General features: G+C 45.6%; 2 protein-coding genes across 12 annotated transcripts in view; both read right to left on the reverse strand.

Annotated features, from left to right (window-relative positions):
- Positions 1-15,877, reverse strand: part of LOC115106942 (troponin T, cardiac muscle-like) — a 309,390-nt gene that overhangs the window by 19,149 nt on the left and 274,364 nt on the right. The window lies entirely within an intron of this gene.
- The window catches only part of LOC115106941 (non-muscle caldesmon-like), a 54,319-nt gene that overhangs the window by 6,451 nt on the left and 31,991 nt on the right, over positions 1-15,877 (reverse strand). For 6 of the 10 annotated variants that reach the window (XR_010460722.1, XR_010460723.1, XM_065008168.1 and 3 more), the window contains 12 exons: positions 14,691-14,825; positions 9,950-10,343; positions 9,825-9,854; positions 9,527-9,727; positions 8,753-8,826; positions 8,034-8,301; positions 6,961-7,101; positions 3,566-3,609; positions 3,373-3,448; positions 2,771-2,905; positions 2,475-2,567; positions 277-345 (listed from right to left, as the gene is read on the reverse strand). Coding sequence is in view for 8 of the 10 variants with exons in the window: in XM_065008168.1 (XP_064864240.1) it covers positions 277-345; positions 2,475-2,567; positions 2,771-2,905; positions 3,373-3,448; positions 3,566-3,609; positions 6,961-7,101; positions 8,034-8,301; positions 8,753-8,826; positions 9,527-9,727; positions 9,825-9,854; positions 9,950-10,343; positions 14,691-14,825 (1,660 nt within the window). In the remaining 2 variants the exon portion in view is untranslated. The remainder of the gene's footprint in view (positions 1-276; positions 346-2,474; positions 2,568-2,770; positions 2,906-3,372; positions 3,449-3,565; positions 3,610-6,960; positions 7,102-8,033; positions 8,302-8,752; positions 8,827-9,526; positions 9,728-9,824; positions 9,855-9,949; positions 10,344-14,690; positions 14,826-15,877) is intronic. The other 4 variants (XM_065008170.1, XM_065008173.1, XM_065008171.1 and 1 more) reach the window with 4 other exon arrangements.

The following is a 15,877-nucleotide window of genomic DNA, read 5'->3' on the forward strand; positions in this document are numbered from 1 at the left end:
TTTATGCATGTGTGTTTATGTATGTGTGTGTACACTCTTAGAGAAAAGTGTTCCAAAAGGGTTCTTCGGCTGTCCCCATAGGAAAAACCTTTCCAAAACCCCAAAAGGTTCTATCTGGAACCAAATAGGTTCTACCTAAAATTAAAACGGGTTCTTCAAAGGGTTCTCCTATTGGGACAGCTGAAGAACCCTTCAAGGTTCTAGATAGTACTTTTTTTCTAAGAGTGTTTGTGTGTGAGTGTGTGTACTATGAAGAGTTCAGGTGGGCCAGGTTACCTTGGCTGGGGAGGAGCCCTTGTTTTCCCACAGACTTCTCTTATTAGTCACATCTCCTGGCTTCAGATCCTGCAGAGAGAGACGGGAGGGATGGAAAAAGGAAGAGGGGGAGTGCATCAGTGTCTGTAGTCCTCGTCATCTCATATTCAAGACACACAATTCCAACAATGGCTGCAGTATTTGAGTTGAGGAAACAGAAATGCGTCAACAGTTGGGTTGTATTACTTTACAATACCTGAGGTGCTGAGAAAAGGGATGAGAGGAGAGGAGGCAGAAAGGGAAGAAGAAGAAGGAAAAAAAGACAGAGAGAAGGACTACCAGGCAGAGAGGTGCTGATCTCGCAGAGGAAATGAGAAACAGTCAGATTGAAGAATGGAAGAAGCTTCTAAAGGAAAGAAGACAAGAAAGAGCGACAGTCAGTAAAATATTTATTTCAGAAATGCAATTGTGTTCTACTCTGTTTAACCACAAGAGGGAGACACAGGTGTTGCAGTCACTTCAAGACATCATTTGTCAGCAGGCAGAGGCAGACCAGAGCAAACGTTCCCAGAGAGCAAGTCAGTCACCCATATCAGAATCTATATCGGAGAGCGATCACGATTCAATCAATCAAGTCTTTTACGGAAATGATTTAAGAGACAGTTACTTTTAACGTTTGTGCAAAACTACAGGGGTTCATAGCGGTCGGCAGCAGGTATCATGTTACCGGCCGTATAACCAGCCACACCACACCACTCACAACGCCCTGACCTTCTGCACTACTTCTTCTCAACGCCGCGTCACCATGGCAACGGCCCTCTAGCGGCCACATGGCGTATCACTACGTCACCATGATCTATGACTCCTACAGTGGTTATGGCAGTTTGCATTCATATCTAGTGCTGCCCTCACACTGTGCACCTATTCGAAAACAGGTCTGGGTGCCTGAACGTCTTAAAATAAGCACCGTCTGAAGTTGAAATATAGTCCAGGAGTGGGACCACAGTGATTAAGGGACTGGAGTGCATTCAAAACGGCACCCTTATTCCATGCACTATTTTTGATCAGAGCATTATGGAGTACTCTACAAGCGCTTTTCCATTGAGACTTACCCCCACACCAGCGGGGCGCCAGTGTTTTATGTTAATGTCAGGTCTTGAGTTATCATCAGTGTGACACTACATTTGAGTCATTTAGCAGACACTCTTATCCAGAGCGACTTACAGGAGCAATTAGGGTCAAGTTCCCTGTTCAAGGGAACATCAACAGATTTTTCACCTAGTCAGCTCAGGGATTCAGACCAGTGACATTTTGGTGAGTGGCCCAACACTCTTGACCATGAGGCTACCTGCCGCCTAAAGACTTGTGGCGAGCAGAATCAACGACCGTTGCATCATTCAAGACTGTTGCTTTTAATTAAAGCAGGTTCACCATAGCCATGACTCAGTGAGACACGGGTGCCGGGCCCGCGTAGATAGAAACTGAAAAGCCTGAGTCTTTTGGGTAAAATAATGGGATAAATGCTGAATATGGGCCCTGGTCAAAAGTAGTGCACTACGTAGGGAATAGGGTGCCATTTGAGATGAATCACTGGTATGTTGGAATGCATCCACACAGCCCAGCAATCTCTAAGTCCTTCTGATAACCTGCATGTGATCCATGGTAGGAACCGTGCCACATTTCATATTAAAACTAATACGTACTCTGACAATATGTGATATGTGCTTTTACAACACAAATAAATGACTGCTGTTAAGTGCTGTGTGTTTTTTTCCCTTCATGACTTCATGGTTATAACTCAACAGCTCATCCACTTTGCTATGATTTGTATTTCAAATTCCCTGGGTGACGCTGGACTATTTTCTCCCAACACGGCACATCATCTGACTACTGCTTACAACCATTATTTGCAGGCAATTATTAAAACATATACAAAAAAATACATGGTAGCTAACAGAGCTTCTCAAAACTATTAGTAAATGCTGTATAAAACATTAAGGACACCTTCCTAATATTGAGTCTGGTCTGATGAATACTCGCTTATACTACAGCCGAAGTGCAGGAGCAACACAGAGTTGGGGGCCGCACATATAGTATGTTTCATAATGAGTGTCTGTTCGCTGTCTCCCTTGAAAAAGACGTAGTTCATCTCAATAAAGGATTAGATGAAGAAGTGCAAAGAGGACAAAAGCACTGTGGTTGCCGTGGAGACAACCTACCGCGGGCCTTCCTCCCGGCGTTTTGCTCTCGGGGGTTTTATTCAGCCAGTCGTTGATGCGGCCCGCCACACCTATCTTCATCCCAGCTGCTTCCTGTGTGGAGAGGGGGAACAGACACGGACAAAGTTCAACTTCAGCAGAACGCCCTGGGCAGCTCGTCATCGGGGATGAACAGGAAGTGGCAGTGAAACGAGCCCCTTCCTCTCTCTCAGCCCCCTCCCCTCCCCGGTCCTGACTTCCTCCCAAACCGCTCCCAAACGGAGTTCCAGAGTCCCCGTTGTTAATCCGGTCCCCACCTTGTACGTGCCCCCGCCGCCCCCGGGCGAGTTGAACACGTTGCCTTTCTCCCACATGGTCTTGATGTTACGTATCCCATCTGTCACCATTGGCAGGTCCACGGCACCGGAGCGTGGGGACCGCATATCCTTGTTCTGTGTGTATACATATACACAGAGCGAGAGAGCGAGAGAGAGAGAGAGAGAGAGAGAGAGAAAAGGGAATGGGAAACTGTGTTAGTGCTGGATTCAGAGTGGGGAATGATCCATGTCGGCAAAGGAGAGAAGAGAAATGTCTCATTTTGCATTTTCATATCTGGTACTCGTGTTTAAAATGTTTAAAATGGGCTGGAGAAAGGAGCCATACAGAGTAGGCTTATAAATAAAGCCTATTGTAGTATAGTATCATTAGCATTATCTAATGCATGTACTGTAGCTTTTAGATTCAGAGCAGTATTGACATAGACTCGATGTGCTAGATATGATAATCAGCAATGGTAACAGTTATACAGTCCCAGTCAACACAAGATGTCTTTCCAACATGTTTCTCACATTGTTCTCATAGGGCTCATTGGTAACAGTAGGTCTAGTCAGGTGATTTGTGTTGATGCGTAACCTCTGACCTGCGCAACAGAGGTGTACTGCTCCAGTCTGTTGTCAATCTTAGAGACGACAGGAGAGTGAGACGTCTTCACCGTGCTGCTCAGAACATACAACAACAGAATTAGCTAAAGGGTCATTTTATTACTGAACTGTAAGACTTCACACTGAAAGCACCGGTTGTGATTCAAACAATAAATGGAAATGACTGTTCACCTTTTCTGTGCCGACTTGTTCAGAAACTCTGCCCTTTCACCAATCTGTAGACAGATCAGTGAATTATGCATCAACCATTTATTAGGCAGTAGCCACACACACACACACAAACACACACAACTCCCAAATACACACAGTAATCACACACACCATCCAAACACAGCAGCACCCTCCTTCTCTTCCTTTCTCCTGTTCTACCTTTCTCTTTTTTTTTACCAGACCCATTACATCCCTGTTTAGACTGGGCTTTTCCTAGCCCAGCGAGACACAATGTGACTGACTGTTCTGTTCTCCACAGCACTAGCTACAGCTACTGTCACCCAGCCAGGAAAAGCATAGAGCAGAGCAGCATAGGCCTTTTTCAGACCCTGCGCTGTGGGAACTTCGCTCCGACTGCTGTTTATGATATACGACAACAGGGCTGAGAGGGGGGGGATGGAGCGTTCCTGAAAAGAAAAAAAAACAACCATCCATCCCTGCTCCCTCTAAAAAATGAAATAAAAAAGGACCCTGCTTGGTCTCTAGCTCAGCTCTGCTACCGAATGTGGGTGTTGCTACAATACTCCTCTCGACAGGAAATACCCCATTCTCAGGCTGAAGCAGCACATTTTAAAGAGCTCCCATTCCAGTGCGGGTACACTAATCCTATTAAACTAATCGGTTTCCTGCATCCTCCGAGTCTGACGTTCTTGAAGGGCGCAGCCCTCTTTATCTAGCCAACTGTGTTGACGATTTGCAGCTTCTGTGTTGACGATACATCTGGAACTTTGCATCCTAGCATCACTACTCTGGAATACGCCTGGAACGTTGCATCCTAGCATCACTACTCTGGAATACTTCTGGAACGTTGCATCCTAACGTCACTACTCTGGAATACTTCTGGAACGTTGCATCCTAACGCCACTACTCTGGAATACTTCTGGAACGTTGCATCCTAACGCCACTACTCTGGAATACATCTGGAACGTTGCATTCTAACGCCACTACTCTGGAATACATCTGGAACGTTGCATCCTAACGCCACTACTCTGGAATACATCTGGAACGTTGCATCCTAGCATTACTACTCTGGAATACTTCTGGAACGTTGCATCCTAACGTCACTACTCTGGAATACTTCTGGAACGTTGCATCCTAACGTCACTACTCTGGAATACTTCTGGAACGTTGCATCCTAACGTCACTACTCTGGAATACTTCTGGAACGTTGCATCCTAACGTCACTACTCTGGAATACTTCTGGAACGTTGCATCCTAACGTCACTACTCTGAAATACTTCTGAACGTACTTCTGGAACGTTGCATCCTAACGTCACTACTCTGGAATACTTCTGGAACGTTGCATCCTAACGTCACTACTCTGGAATACTTCTGGAACGTTGCATCCTAACGTCACTACTCTGGAATACTTCTGGAACGTTGCATCCTAACGTCACTACTCTGGAATACTTCTGGAACGTTGCATCCTAACGTCACTACTCTGGAATACTTCTGGAACGTTGCATCCTAACGTCACTACTCTGGAATACTTCTGGAACGTTGCATCCTAACGTCACTACTCTGGAATACGCCTGGAACGTTGCATCCTAACGTCACTACTCTGGAATACGTCTGGAACGTTGCATCCTAACGTCACTACTCTGGAATACGTCTGGAACGTTGCATCCTAACGTCACTACTCTGGAATACGTCTGGAACGTTGCATCCTAACGCCACTACTCTGGAATACTTCTGGAATGTTGCATCCTAACGTCACTACTCTGGAATACTTCTGGAATGTTGCATCCTAGCATCACTACTCTGGAATACATCTGGAACGTTGCATCCTAACGCCACTACTCTGGAATACGTCTGGAACGTTGCATTCTAACGTCACTACTCTGGAATACTTCTGGAATGTTGCATCCTAACGTCACTACTCTGGAATACTTCTGGAATGTTGCATCCTAGCATCACTACTCTGGAATACGTCTGGAACGTCGCATCCTAACGTCACTACGTCGTCTGGAACATCCTAACGTCACTACTCCGGAATACGTCTGGAACGTTGCATCCTAACGTCACTACTCCGGAATACGTCTGGAACGTTGCATCCTAGCATCACTACTCTGGAATACTTCTGGAACGTTGCATCCTAGCATCACTACTCTGGAATACGTCTGGAACGTTGCATCCTAGCATCACTACTCCGGAATACGTCTGGAACGTTGCATCCTAACGTCACTACTTCGGAATACGTCTGGAACGTTGCATCCTAACGTCACTACTCTGGAATAGTACAAGAGGATCGGAGTATGTCCTCCTGTGTCTTCGTTACACTGGAACTACAGGAAATGTTGTCACAACTACGGTATGGTGACTTGAACTACAGGAACAGCACACTGGAGGAATCAATTAAAATAAATCAAACTACTATTAAAATGACGAGTGTGTAAGTCTGAATCAAACAAAAAAAGGTACACAACTCAATCCACTGTAAAACAATAATGTTAACAGACACTGGAATGAGTATAACCTCACAACAATGCATCACACACACATTAGCTATGAATAGAACAACGTTGCCCATAGACACTGATCTAGGGTCTGGTTTTACGTTCCTCCCTCCTAATGGTTCAGGTTTAGATATGGGGAAGGGTAATCTGATCCTAGATCTGTAACCTATGGGCAACTTCTACCATCAGCTGTACCTACAGTGAACATGATGACAAAGTAAAGCTGTGGAGAGGAATGGAAGGATGTTAACATTCACCAACAGACCAGACCACAAACGACAACAAATGGAAATAGATTATTACCTCAAAAATTATTTTTAAAAACAATAAAACACAAAGTAAGACTATTTCAGGGCAGGTTTCAGTGAGTCCAGCCTGTGAGATGGGTATTTGCTAAACTTGTAGTAATTAGATTTTCTCCATTGGCAGAATAGTGAAAACCCCAAGGACATTCACTGCATGGGAGTTTATTTCCACAACACTGGAGCGTTTATTCACATAAGTTGATTAAACACACTACTCCATGACAAATATTATCTTTATGGTGATAAGTGGTGGCGTTTCCAGTTTCCATGCCTTGTACGCAGTAGCAAGACAACAGAACAGAGACACTTATTGTCAACAACAATGACGTAGTAATGTTCCCAGTAAAACTGTCCTGTTACCTAGAATGAGGTGAAGTAAGATAAGGTAGAGATTATGCCACCAAAAAGACTAAGAAGTACAAGCTATTATATGGGAGCCAACTGTTACAACTTGAGTAGCTTTAAGGATCCCTGCAGTGTACTTGCTAGATTGATGACAGGGTTAAATCTATGTGACAGTATTCGAACATGGTCATAGACAGACAACACAGAGGGAGGTGACTGAGAGGTCAAAGGTCAGAAGTTGTTGACTGACCTTGAGGGAGGATCCTCTGGGGCTGAAGCATTTGAAGGGTTTGGCCTCTCCGTCGACAGTCTCCAACCCCATCTGCTGTCTCTTCTCGGCCGCCTCCGCCCTCCTCCTCTCAATCTCCTCCTTCATCCTCCTCTTCTCCTCCTGGGAGATGCGGAACACAGCAGAACGCTCAGTTATTCAAACGGTCACACACGCACAACCAGGAATGTACGCACGCAAACGATAACTAAGCGCGGGTATCTTCCTCTAAATTGAACTTTGGCCTAGTCTATAGATCAAAGCACCACTCCTCTAGTGAAAATACCTCTTTACAGTTCGTTACTGTAATACAGTCTGTTTCTTATTGGTACTGTACAGTGCAAACACTATTTATATTTGATGTCCAACTATATCCAGTCTTCTCCCGCCCTGACACCAAACAGTCTCTCATACACCACAACATGAGACAACCCCATTGGTCAAAGCCAAGCACAGACCTGAGACCTGTCTGGAAATGACAGAAGAACGTGTCTGAAACGGCATCCTATTCCCTATAAAGTGAACTACTTTTGACCAGAGCCGTATCCGCAGAGCCCTGATCGAAATTAGTCCACTTTATAGGGATACGGCGCCATTTGAGATGGAACCAGAGAAACCTGTCGGGATAAGACAGTACAGCACAGTAGACTAGGTAATTGGACAGTGAATGGTGCAGTGTCAAGCGCAAGTGTGAACAGGCAAATTATGGACTGACTATCATAGCTTAGATATGTTAGGGTGAGGTCATATAGCAGGGGAAGAAGAATGATGGCCTATAAATGAATTATTATTGGGATTCAAATAGGGGTGCGCCGATAACGATGCAGTATAATAAGATCATGTCATGGTGAAGCAGGCAGGAATATGACATATAGCTTGTTATCTTCAACAGGTGGTATGACTACATCAACGGAACAGTCTTGAGATGAGGGGAGGGAGAGACGGAGACAGACAGAGAGAGAGCAGAACAGTGAAGGAGAGCGGCAGAGAGGGAGAGAGAGAGAGAGTGACATCACTGCTAAAGAGACACTCCCCTTGTCCACTTCAAACCCCACCTCCTCTCTGTCCTTCTTCTCGGCCTCCTCCTGTTTCTTCTGTCTCTCCTCCTCTTCTATGATCTTCCTCCTCTCCTCCCTCTTCTTCTTCAGCTCCTCCAGCTCCTGCTCAGCCTCCTGCTGCTTCCGTCTCATCCTCTCGAACTCCTCGCTCTCCGCATCGCCACGGCGCCGTTTCAGCTCCTCCAGCTTACGCTCCGCCTCCAGGTTCGCCGCGTCGTCCTGCTCCTCCTCCGCCCCCGCCTCCGGGGAGCGCACGCTGCCGCGGCTGCGGGTCACGCACAAGAGGAGAGGTTAATGTCGTCACACAGGTAGAAAGACAGCCCACACGCACAAGCACACAAATGAACACGTACACACACACTAAGACTCAGCCTGGCGCTGTCTAAGGTAACAGTGTGTCTAAGGTTTCACTCCAGTGCTTCCCCCTGGGGAGCTAGGATTACATGACCCATGTCAAACACAGCAGCTCTGCTCTAGAAACAAACCATGCTAAGCAACAGTGTGTTTGTGTGCGCTGGGATAAATATGCCTTTCAATTACCTTACAGACACCTTGGGCAAGACTCTCCCACCTCTCTCCTCCCCCATATTTTGAATCATGACCAATGTAAAGCGAAGACCACAGAGTGCATGTGTGTTTGTACGTGTGTGTACGCATGCGTGCATGTGTTGCGTGTAGCATTAAACCATTAGAGCACGTATGTCTCTGGCTCCTACCTCAGGGTCCTTTCTGTTTTTTTGTGTTTTGGAGGAGTCTCCTCGTGCAGACCTCCATTCTGCTTTTCATTCACCTGCAGGCACAGAACACACCCTGAGCACACTGAACTCTGGGAATGAAGGAATGCTCGTGTCTGTGGTTGTGTGCTTCTATGTGACATCACACCATTCCAACCAGGACCAGTGACTCCACTCTGTGACCCTGGCTTTGTCCAAAATGACACCCTGTCCTCCACTGGACTACTTTTGGCCCAAGTCTTCAGAGTAGTGCACTATGTAGGGAATAGGGTGTCATTTGGGACACAACACCCGAGAGCAAAACCGGGGGTTGCGGAAAGTGAGTCGACATGACAACAGATGCAAAACCCGGGTTTCACACACAACCTCTTCCCCACAGAGGCAAACATGCAGCTGAATACACAGTGACCGTATTGTGACCACTCAGTGGATGGCATGGCATTAAACTATATTAAAGATAATCACACGACTGGTGACCACAACCACACCTTATAAGGTGCAGCTCTGTCACCGTGGATGCAAAACCACACTGTGACCACATTTAGCGTCTAGAGAACTTCAATGTCTGGGAAACATTCATTTAGGCTACACCTCTACTCTGCTCCATTGACAAAGGCATGAGGAGTTGTCTTTAGAGTTATGATACAGTATGATTTCTGATCAGATTTCGGATCAGCTAGACTATTATTTCGGAGACATTTGAGTTATCCAGAGATTTTCATGCTCCTGTTTCACACCTCTATGTTAAGGTCTTACCACATCCAAGCCGTTTTGGATTGTTGGTATGTCACAGTCTTCCTCAGTCTCATTGTTCGGTGTCACTGTCGTGCCCTCTACCTCTAACTGATCTGGTTCCTCTACCTTATCACTTAATTCAGCCTCTTCTTCAACCTCTGCCTCTGAGTTGACTGATTCCTTAACCTCATTTAAAACCACCGCTTGTTCTCCTGTATCTTCCTATGAGAAGGAATGGGAGTGTCACGTTTTTATCAAAATCAGATAAACGATCAGCAAACTCCAGCCACCATTCCAATCAATATATCCATGGTCATACCTCGTTTCTAGTTTTCTCGTCAATGGATTCCTATGGATAAATAAGGTACATTTTATGAATGAAAACATGCTGACGGAAAATGAAGTGAAAATGGACAGAAAAGTATAAAATAAGAATAGACTGACCTGTTCTCTCATATAGGATCGTCTTGGTTTCTCCTCCACCACCTCTTCCTCCTCTTCTTCTTCCTCTCCCTGCTCAGCCTCTTCCTCCTCCGGAGCAGCCTTCCCCTCCTCCTCCTCCTCCTTCTTTCGGCAGTTCCGCTCTTCCACCTCTTCTTCGTTGTCTTGGTAACGGCCCCTGCGGCCGACGGACCTCTCATCCACACTATTCTCCCCGCTGCCGTGGTTACTGGCATTGCCGGGGTTCTGATCCTTCTCTCGCTCCAGAGCTTCCATCATCCTTTTCTGCCTGCGCTCCTCTCGTTTGGCCATGCGCTCCAGCAGGGCCTGCTCATCATCGTCTCCTCCACCCGAGGAGGTCACAGAGGAGGAGGACACCGACACAGTCTCGGTCACACTGAGAGAGCGATAAAAAGAGAGAGCGAAAAAAAAAGAGAGAGAGAGAGAATGTCACAGTCAGTTACACATTCAATCAATATCACACTGAGGGACAAAAACAGTAAACCACTGAATTCGCTATGTGGTCACTGCTTCTGAAGTTAAACTACCACTCTCTGCTGAACAATCCCCAGGATCAGGGCACCACGACACAGTCAATATGGATTTCTAAGAGGCTCATATGGACATCAACAACAGGGGAAATAGCATTTCAGCTCCATTTCCAGTTGACACGTCTAATCAATTTACCTCACTGAGTCTTCTGGCTTCCTAGCTGCAGGTTGTTCTTTTATCCACATGTTAGGTCCAACAGCGTAACTTAGACCTACACGAAAGTTCATGGCTGCTTTTTTCTCCTAGCGACTAGCTACCTCCTTTGCCGAGCCTCATAGCAAGCTGACAGGATATCCATACAACACAGTACGTTGGTCTGCATCCAACCCTCCAACCACCTCACACATACCCACAGAGTTGAACACAGGCTGACAACACCGTTTGGCAGATGTTAGCACAGAACCCAACACAACCAACAACGGGCCGGGTTACGTCTGATCACAGGTCGAGACAATCCCTGACTTGTTCAATACCCACAGGATATGGCTGTGACCTCACAGAGAGAAACCATTCTCCACTACAACAGTGCATCTGTACTGGTGGATGTCAGAGCAGCCCACTACTTCCAGTGTCGACAGCTGCACGGACCTCGACTGGACATGGTATGGGGGCGGACAGTAGGGTGAGCTATTTATGACTGATTGGTAGACAAAAGAAGAGGGCCTCTGTCTAAATGATGGAAGTCTACGATGTCTGGGTTTCTCTACTGTAAGACGTATTCAACGCTATAGAAAGGCTACTAGCCGACAGTATGACAGCAACCCACCGTGCATCTATTCTATTGAGAGAGTATACTGTACAAAAACACAAACAGAAGAGGATAGGAAAGGACAGCTGACAGGAAACCTGGACAGGAAACTTCCTCCAGGGAGGAGGAAGCTGCATTCCAACAGCGGATGAGATCAGGGTTGCACACCAAGGTTGTTATAGTTTTGTTATTTCCTATTCGTTTTTATTTCTAATAGATTTAAGATGTTTATCTGGTTCAAGTTTGCTAAAAACATTTTTACATCATTTATTTTCTGTTTCAGTTTAAGGGACAGAAGAAAGCCTATTTGTGGGAGGCTGGGAGCCATTTACGTGTTTAGTGTGTGTGTTTTGGGATGTCACTTATGCATAAGGTGAAGGGTCAGGTCATGGGTTAGGTTTAAAGGTAGACTAAAGGTATGACTTAGTTGAAGTTAGAAGTTTACATACTTAGGTTGGAGTCATTAAAACTGATTTGTCAACCACTTCACAAATTTCTTGTTAACAAACTATAGATTTGGCAAGTCGGTTAGGACATCTACTTTGTGCATGACACAAGTAATTTTTCCAACCATTGTTTACAGACAGATTATTTCACTGTATCACAATTCCAGTGGGTCAGAAGTTTACATACACCAAGTTGACTGTGCCTTTAAACAGTTTGGAAAATTCCAGAAAATTATGTCATGGCTTTAGAAGCTAGACGAATTGACATATTTTGAGTCAATTGGAGGATGTATTTAAAGGCCTACCTTCAAACTCAGTGCCTCTTTGCTTGACATCATGGCAAAATCAAAAGAAATCAGCCAAGACCTCAGAAAAAAACCGTAGACTTCCATAAGTCTGGTTCATCCTTGGGAGCAATTTCCAAACACCTGAAGGTACCACGTTCATCTGTACAAACAATAGTACGCAAGTATAAACATCATGGGACCACGCAGCCGTCATACTGCTCAGGAAGGAGACGCGTTCGGTCTCCTAGAGATGAACGTACTTTGGTGCGAAAAGTGCAAATCAATCCCAGAACAACATCAAAGGACCTTGTGAAGATGCTGGAGGAAACCGGTACAAAAGTATCTACATCCACAGTAAAACGAGTCCTATATCGACATAACCTGAAAAGCCGCTCAGAAAGGAAGAAGCCACTGCTCCAAACCCAATATAAAAGAGCCAGACTACAGTTTGCAACTGCACATGGGGACAAAGATCGTAATTTTGGGAGAAATGTCCTCTGGTCTGATGAAACAAAAATAGAACTGTTTGGCCATAATGACAATCGTTATGTTTGAAGGAAAAAGCAAGCCAAAGAACACCATCCTAACCGTGAAGCACGGGGGCAGCATCATGTTGTGGAGGTGCTTAGCTGCAGAAGGGACTGGTACACTTCACAAAATAGATGGCATCATCAGTAGGAAAATGATGTTGCTTCAATATATCCACATCTCAAGACACCAGTCAGGAAGTTAAAGCTTGGTCGCAAATGGGTCTTCCAAAAATGGACAATGACCCCAAGCATACTTCCAGTTTTGGCAAAATGGCTTAAGGACAACAAAGTTATGGTATTAGAGTGGACATCACAAAGCCCTGACTTCAATCCGATAGAAAATGTGTGGGCAGAACTGAAAACGAGGCCTACAAACCTGACTCAGTGACACCAGCTCTGTCAGGAGGAATGGGCCAAAATTCACCCAATTTATTGTGGGAAGCTTGTGGAAGGCTACCCGAAACACTTGACCCAAGTAAAACAATTTAAAAGGTAATGCTACCAAATACTAATTGAGTGTATGTAAACTTCTGACCCACTGGGAATGTGATGAAAGGTATAAAAGCTGAAGTAAATCATTCTCCCTACTATTATTCTTATATTTCACATTCTTCAAATAAAGTGGTGATCCTAACTGACCTAAGACAGGGACATTTTTACAGGGATTAAATGTCTGGAAACAGAGTATAAATGTATTTGACTAAGGTGTGTGTAAAACTTCTGACTTCAACTGTAGATGCACAAAGAAAACAGTAGTAGTGGATCAATTCCCACAACAACAACCAGGAACCAGTTGTGGTCCCGTAGCTCCCACGCTGTAGCAGTGTGCAGCGCATCCGTGCACATTCGCAGATACTCTGTGTGAGAGCATCGTCTTGCATCGTGCTCGTCTCAAATGACGCGTTCCAGCAGATCACTTTTGTCAAAGCGTGTTGCATTCTGGGGATAAAAATGGTCCAACTTAGAGCCTCCGAAGTGGCGCAGCGGCATAAGGCACTACATCCCATGCAGTGCTAGAGACCCAGGTTCATTTCCCAGGCTGTGCCACAACGGGCGTTGGCCGGGAGTCCCATAGGACGGCGCACAATTGGCCCAGCATCGTGAGGGTTTTGCCGGTGGGACTTCACTTGGCTCATCGCGCTTTAAAGACTCATTGTGGCCGCCTGGGTGCCTGAATGGTGTTTCCTCAGACACATTGGTGCGGCTGGCTTCTGGGTTAAGCTGGTGGGTGTTAAGGAATGCGGGTCATGTTTCGGTGGATGCATGACTCCACCTTCGCCTCTCCCGAGCCCGTTGGGGAGTTGCAGCGATGAGACTAGATCAAAAAAAAAACTGGGGATAATAAAATACAAAAAAAATATTAAAATACATCAACAAAATGATCCAACAGTGATGACGTTTCTGCAGTTGCTCCTCACCGACTTCATCCTGCAGCCATCGTCTGCATTGTGGGAGGCTGTATTGTCAACCAATCATTAGTGTGTTTTTGTTTGACCCGCGCGAACATGACTGAAACAGGAACCAATTGTCCGTGGTTTATGTGTACAGTGGATATATACAAATAAATGTGATATTTGAGGTTCTCTCTCCATCATTGACTGTACAAAGTGTAACAACATAATATTACATTGGGATATTTTCTGTTTGGTGTGTGACATGGGGGTTAGATACATGTTGATTTCGACATTGTAAAGAAAACCTTTTCGCCTCGCTGTTGGAAAACCACATTGGTGTCTGACTTTCGGCTGTCGCAGATGCATCTCCCCCGACTTCACTCCTCGCCTTTCGTCTGCTGTAAGGTTGATTTAGCCTTACCACTCAAACCTTCCAAATATCTGCTGTGCTGCTCTTGGCAAAGCCATCTTGCCAAAAAACTAAAACTGAACATAATTCGTGATGGTTATTCTATTTAATTAGTTTTGAAGTCGAAGATGATCGTTTCAGTTATTCAGTATAGTTTTTCAAACATATTTGTTAATTATTTTATTTCAGTTCACTAAATTGTTTTTTGATAACTAGTTTTTGTTTCACTTTACTATAAGAACCTCGTTACACACACATCCATTATTAAAGGGGAAACTGGGTTCAAACCACAATCTCCTGCCCACCACAATACTGTTAGCCCCTGAGCTAAAGCCTAGGCATTATGTTTGGGAGCTAACACACGTCTTCAGGTCTTACCTGTGGCTGTTGGTCATCACCACGCTGTCACTGGGCTCCTCGCCTCCCATCCCTCTCATCCTCTCCTGACGTGCCCTGCGTCTACGCTCCCTTGCAGCCTCCTCCTCATCCTCATTACTACCCTGGAAGGCCATCCTGATGGAGGGAGAGAGAGAGTAAGTCATTTTTTTCTCCCAGTGATGCTGAGAGTAAGCCCTTCTTTCCTTAGACAGGGATCAGGGTATTTACAGTACAATATAAAGACTCATGGTGTCTTTTATCTACTTGACTCACTGTACTCTCACCCTACCCTGTTCTGCTTTACGCTACTGAGCGCAGACCACTGCTGCTGAGGTTTCACTTTTGACAGCCTGATGAAAACAGTGTCTGAAGATGTGGCTTGGCCAGCAATGAGAGGAGAGGACCCCGACCGTAACATGGCTGCTGGCCCACGCCTGCCTCAGCCCAGGCTCGGCCCAGTGGAGGGTTGGAGTGGTCGGGAGCTGTAGTGTGTGAAGGGCCGTAGTGTGTATAGTGGCTGTGCGCGCACACACACACACACACACACACACACACACACACACACACACGTGTGTGAGTCTGGGTGTTTTGCCTGTACTGTTAGCCAGCCGATAACTTTACAAAGGCCAGATCACTCAATGCCCTGCTGTTTGACAGTCTGACAGGAAAGTCTCCGGCCCACAGATGTGCTTTAAAAAAAAGGCACCAGTCCATTCTATTTACACGAATCGTCAATTTCATGAATCGTTCATGAAACATTGGGAAAGCCACTCCCCTAAAGGTCTGAAGCAACTTCTTCTCTTCCCGCCTCTGTTGTTTGTGAGAAGAGCTCCATTCGGTCTGATCTTCAACATCACTGTCAGGCATCGGCGAAGCTAACATCATATGGTCGTTTGGCAGTGCGTACTGCATGTTATTGAAGCATGTGCAGTTAACATGTTAAGCAGAGTGGTTTTATGGGAGGCTTTACAGCTTGCGAACAGCAGTCTCTCCTGCTGGGTAAACTGACTGAGGAATGTTGTTATAATTGAACACAAGACTCTGCTCACGCCCAAACTAAACCTGGGGGGACAGTGACACACCTCTCTCGCTCTCTCTCTCTCTCGTCATCTTACATCAACGATCTTGGGAATATTTCAGTTGAAGCTTGCATTGACGCATGCTTCAAAACGTGTAGGAACAAAGTA

This window comes from Oncorhynchus nerka, linkage group LG23 (assembly GCF_034236695.1).
Source record: "Oncorhynchus nerka isolate Pitt River linkage group LG23, Oner_Uvic_2.0, whole genome shotgun sequence".
Classification (NCBI taxonomy): domain Eukaryota; kingdom Metazoa; phylum Chordata; class Actinopteri; order Salmoniformes; family Salmonidae; genus Oncorhynchus; species Oncorhynchus nerka.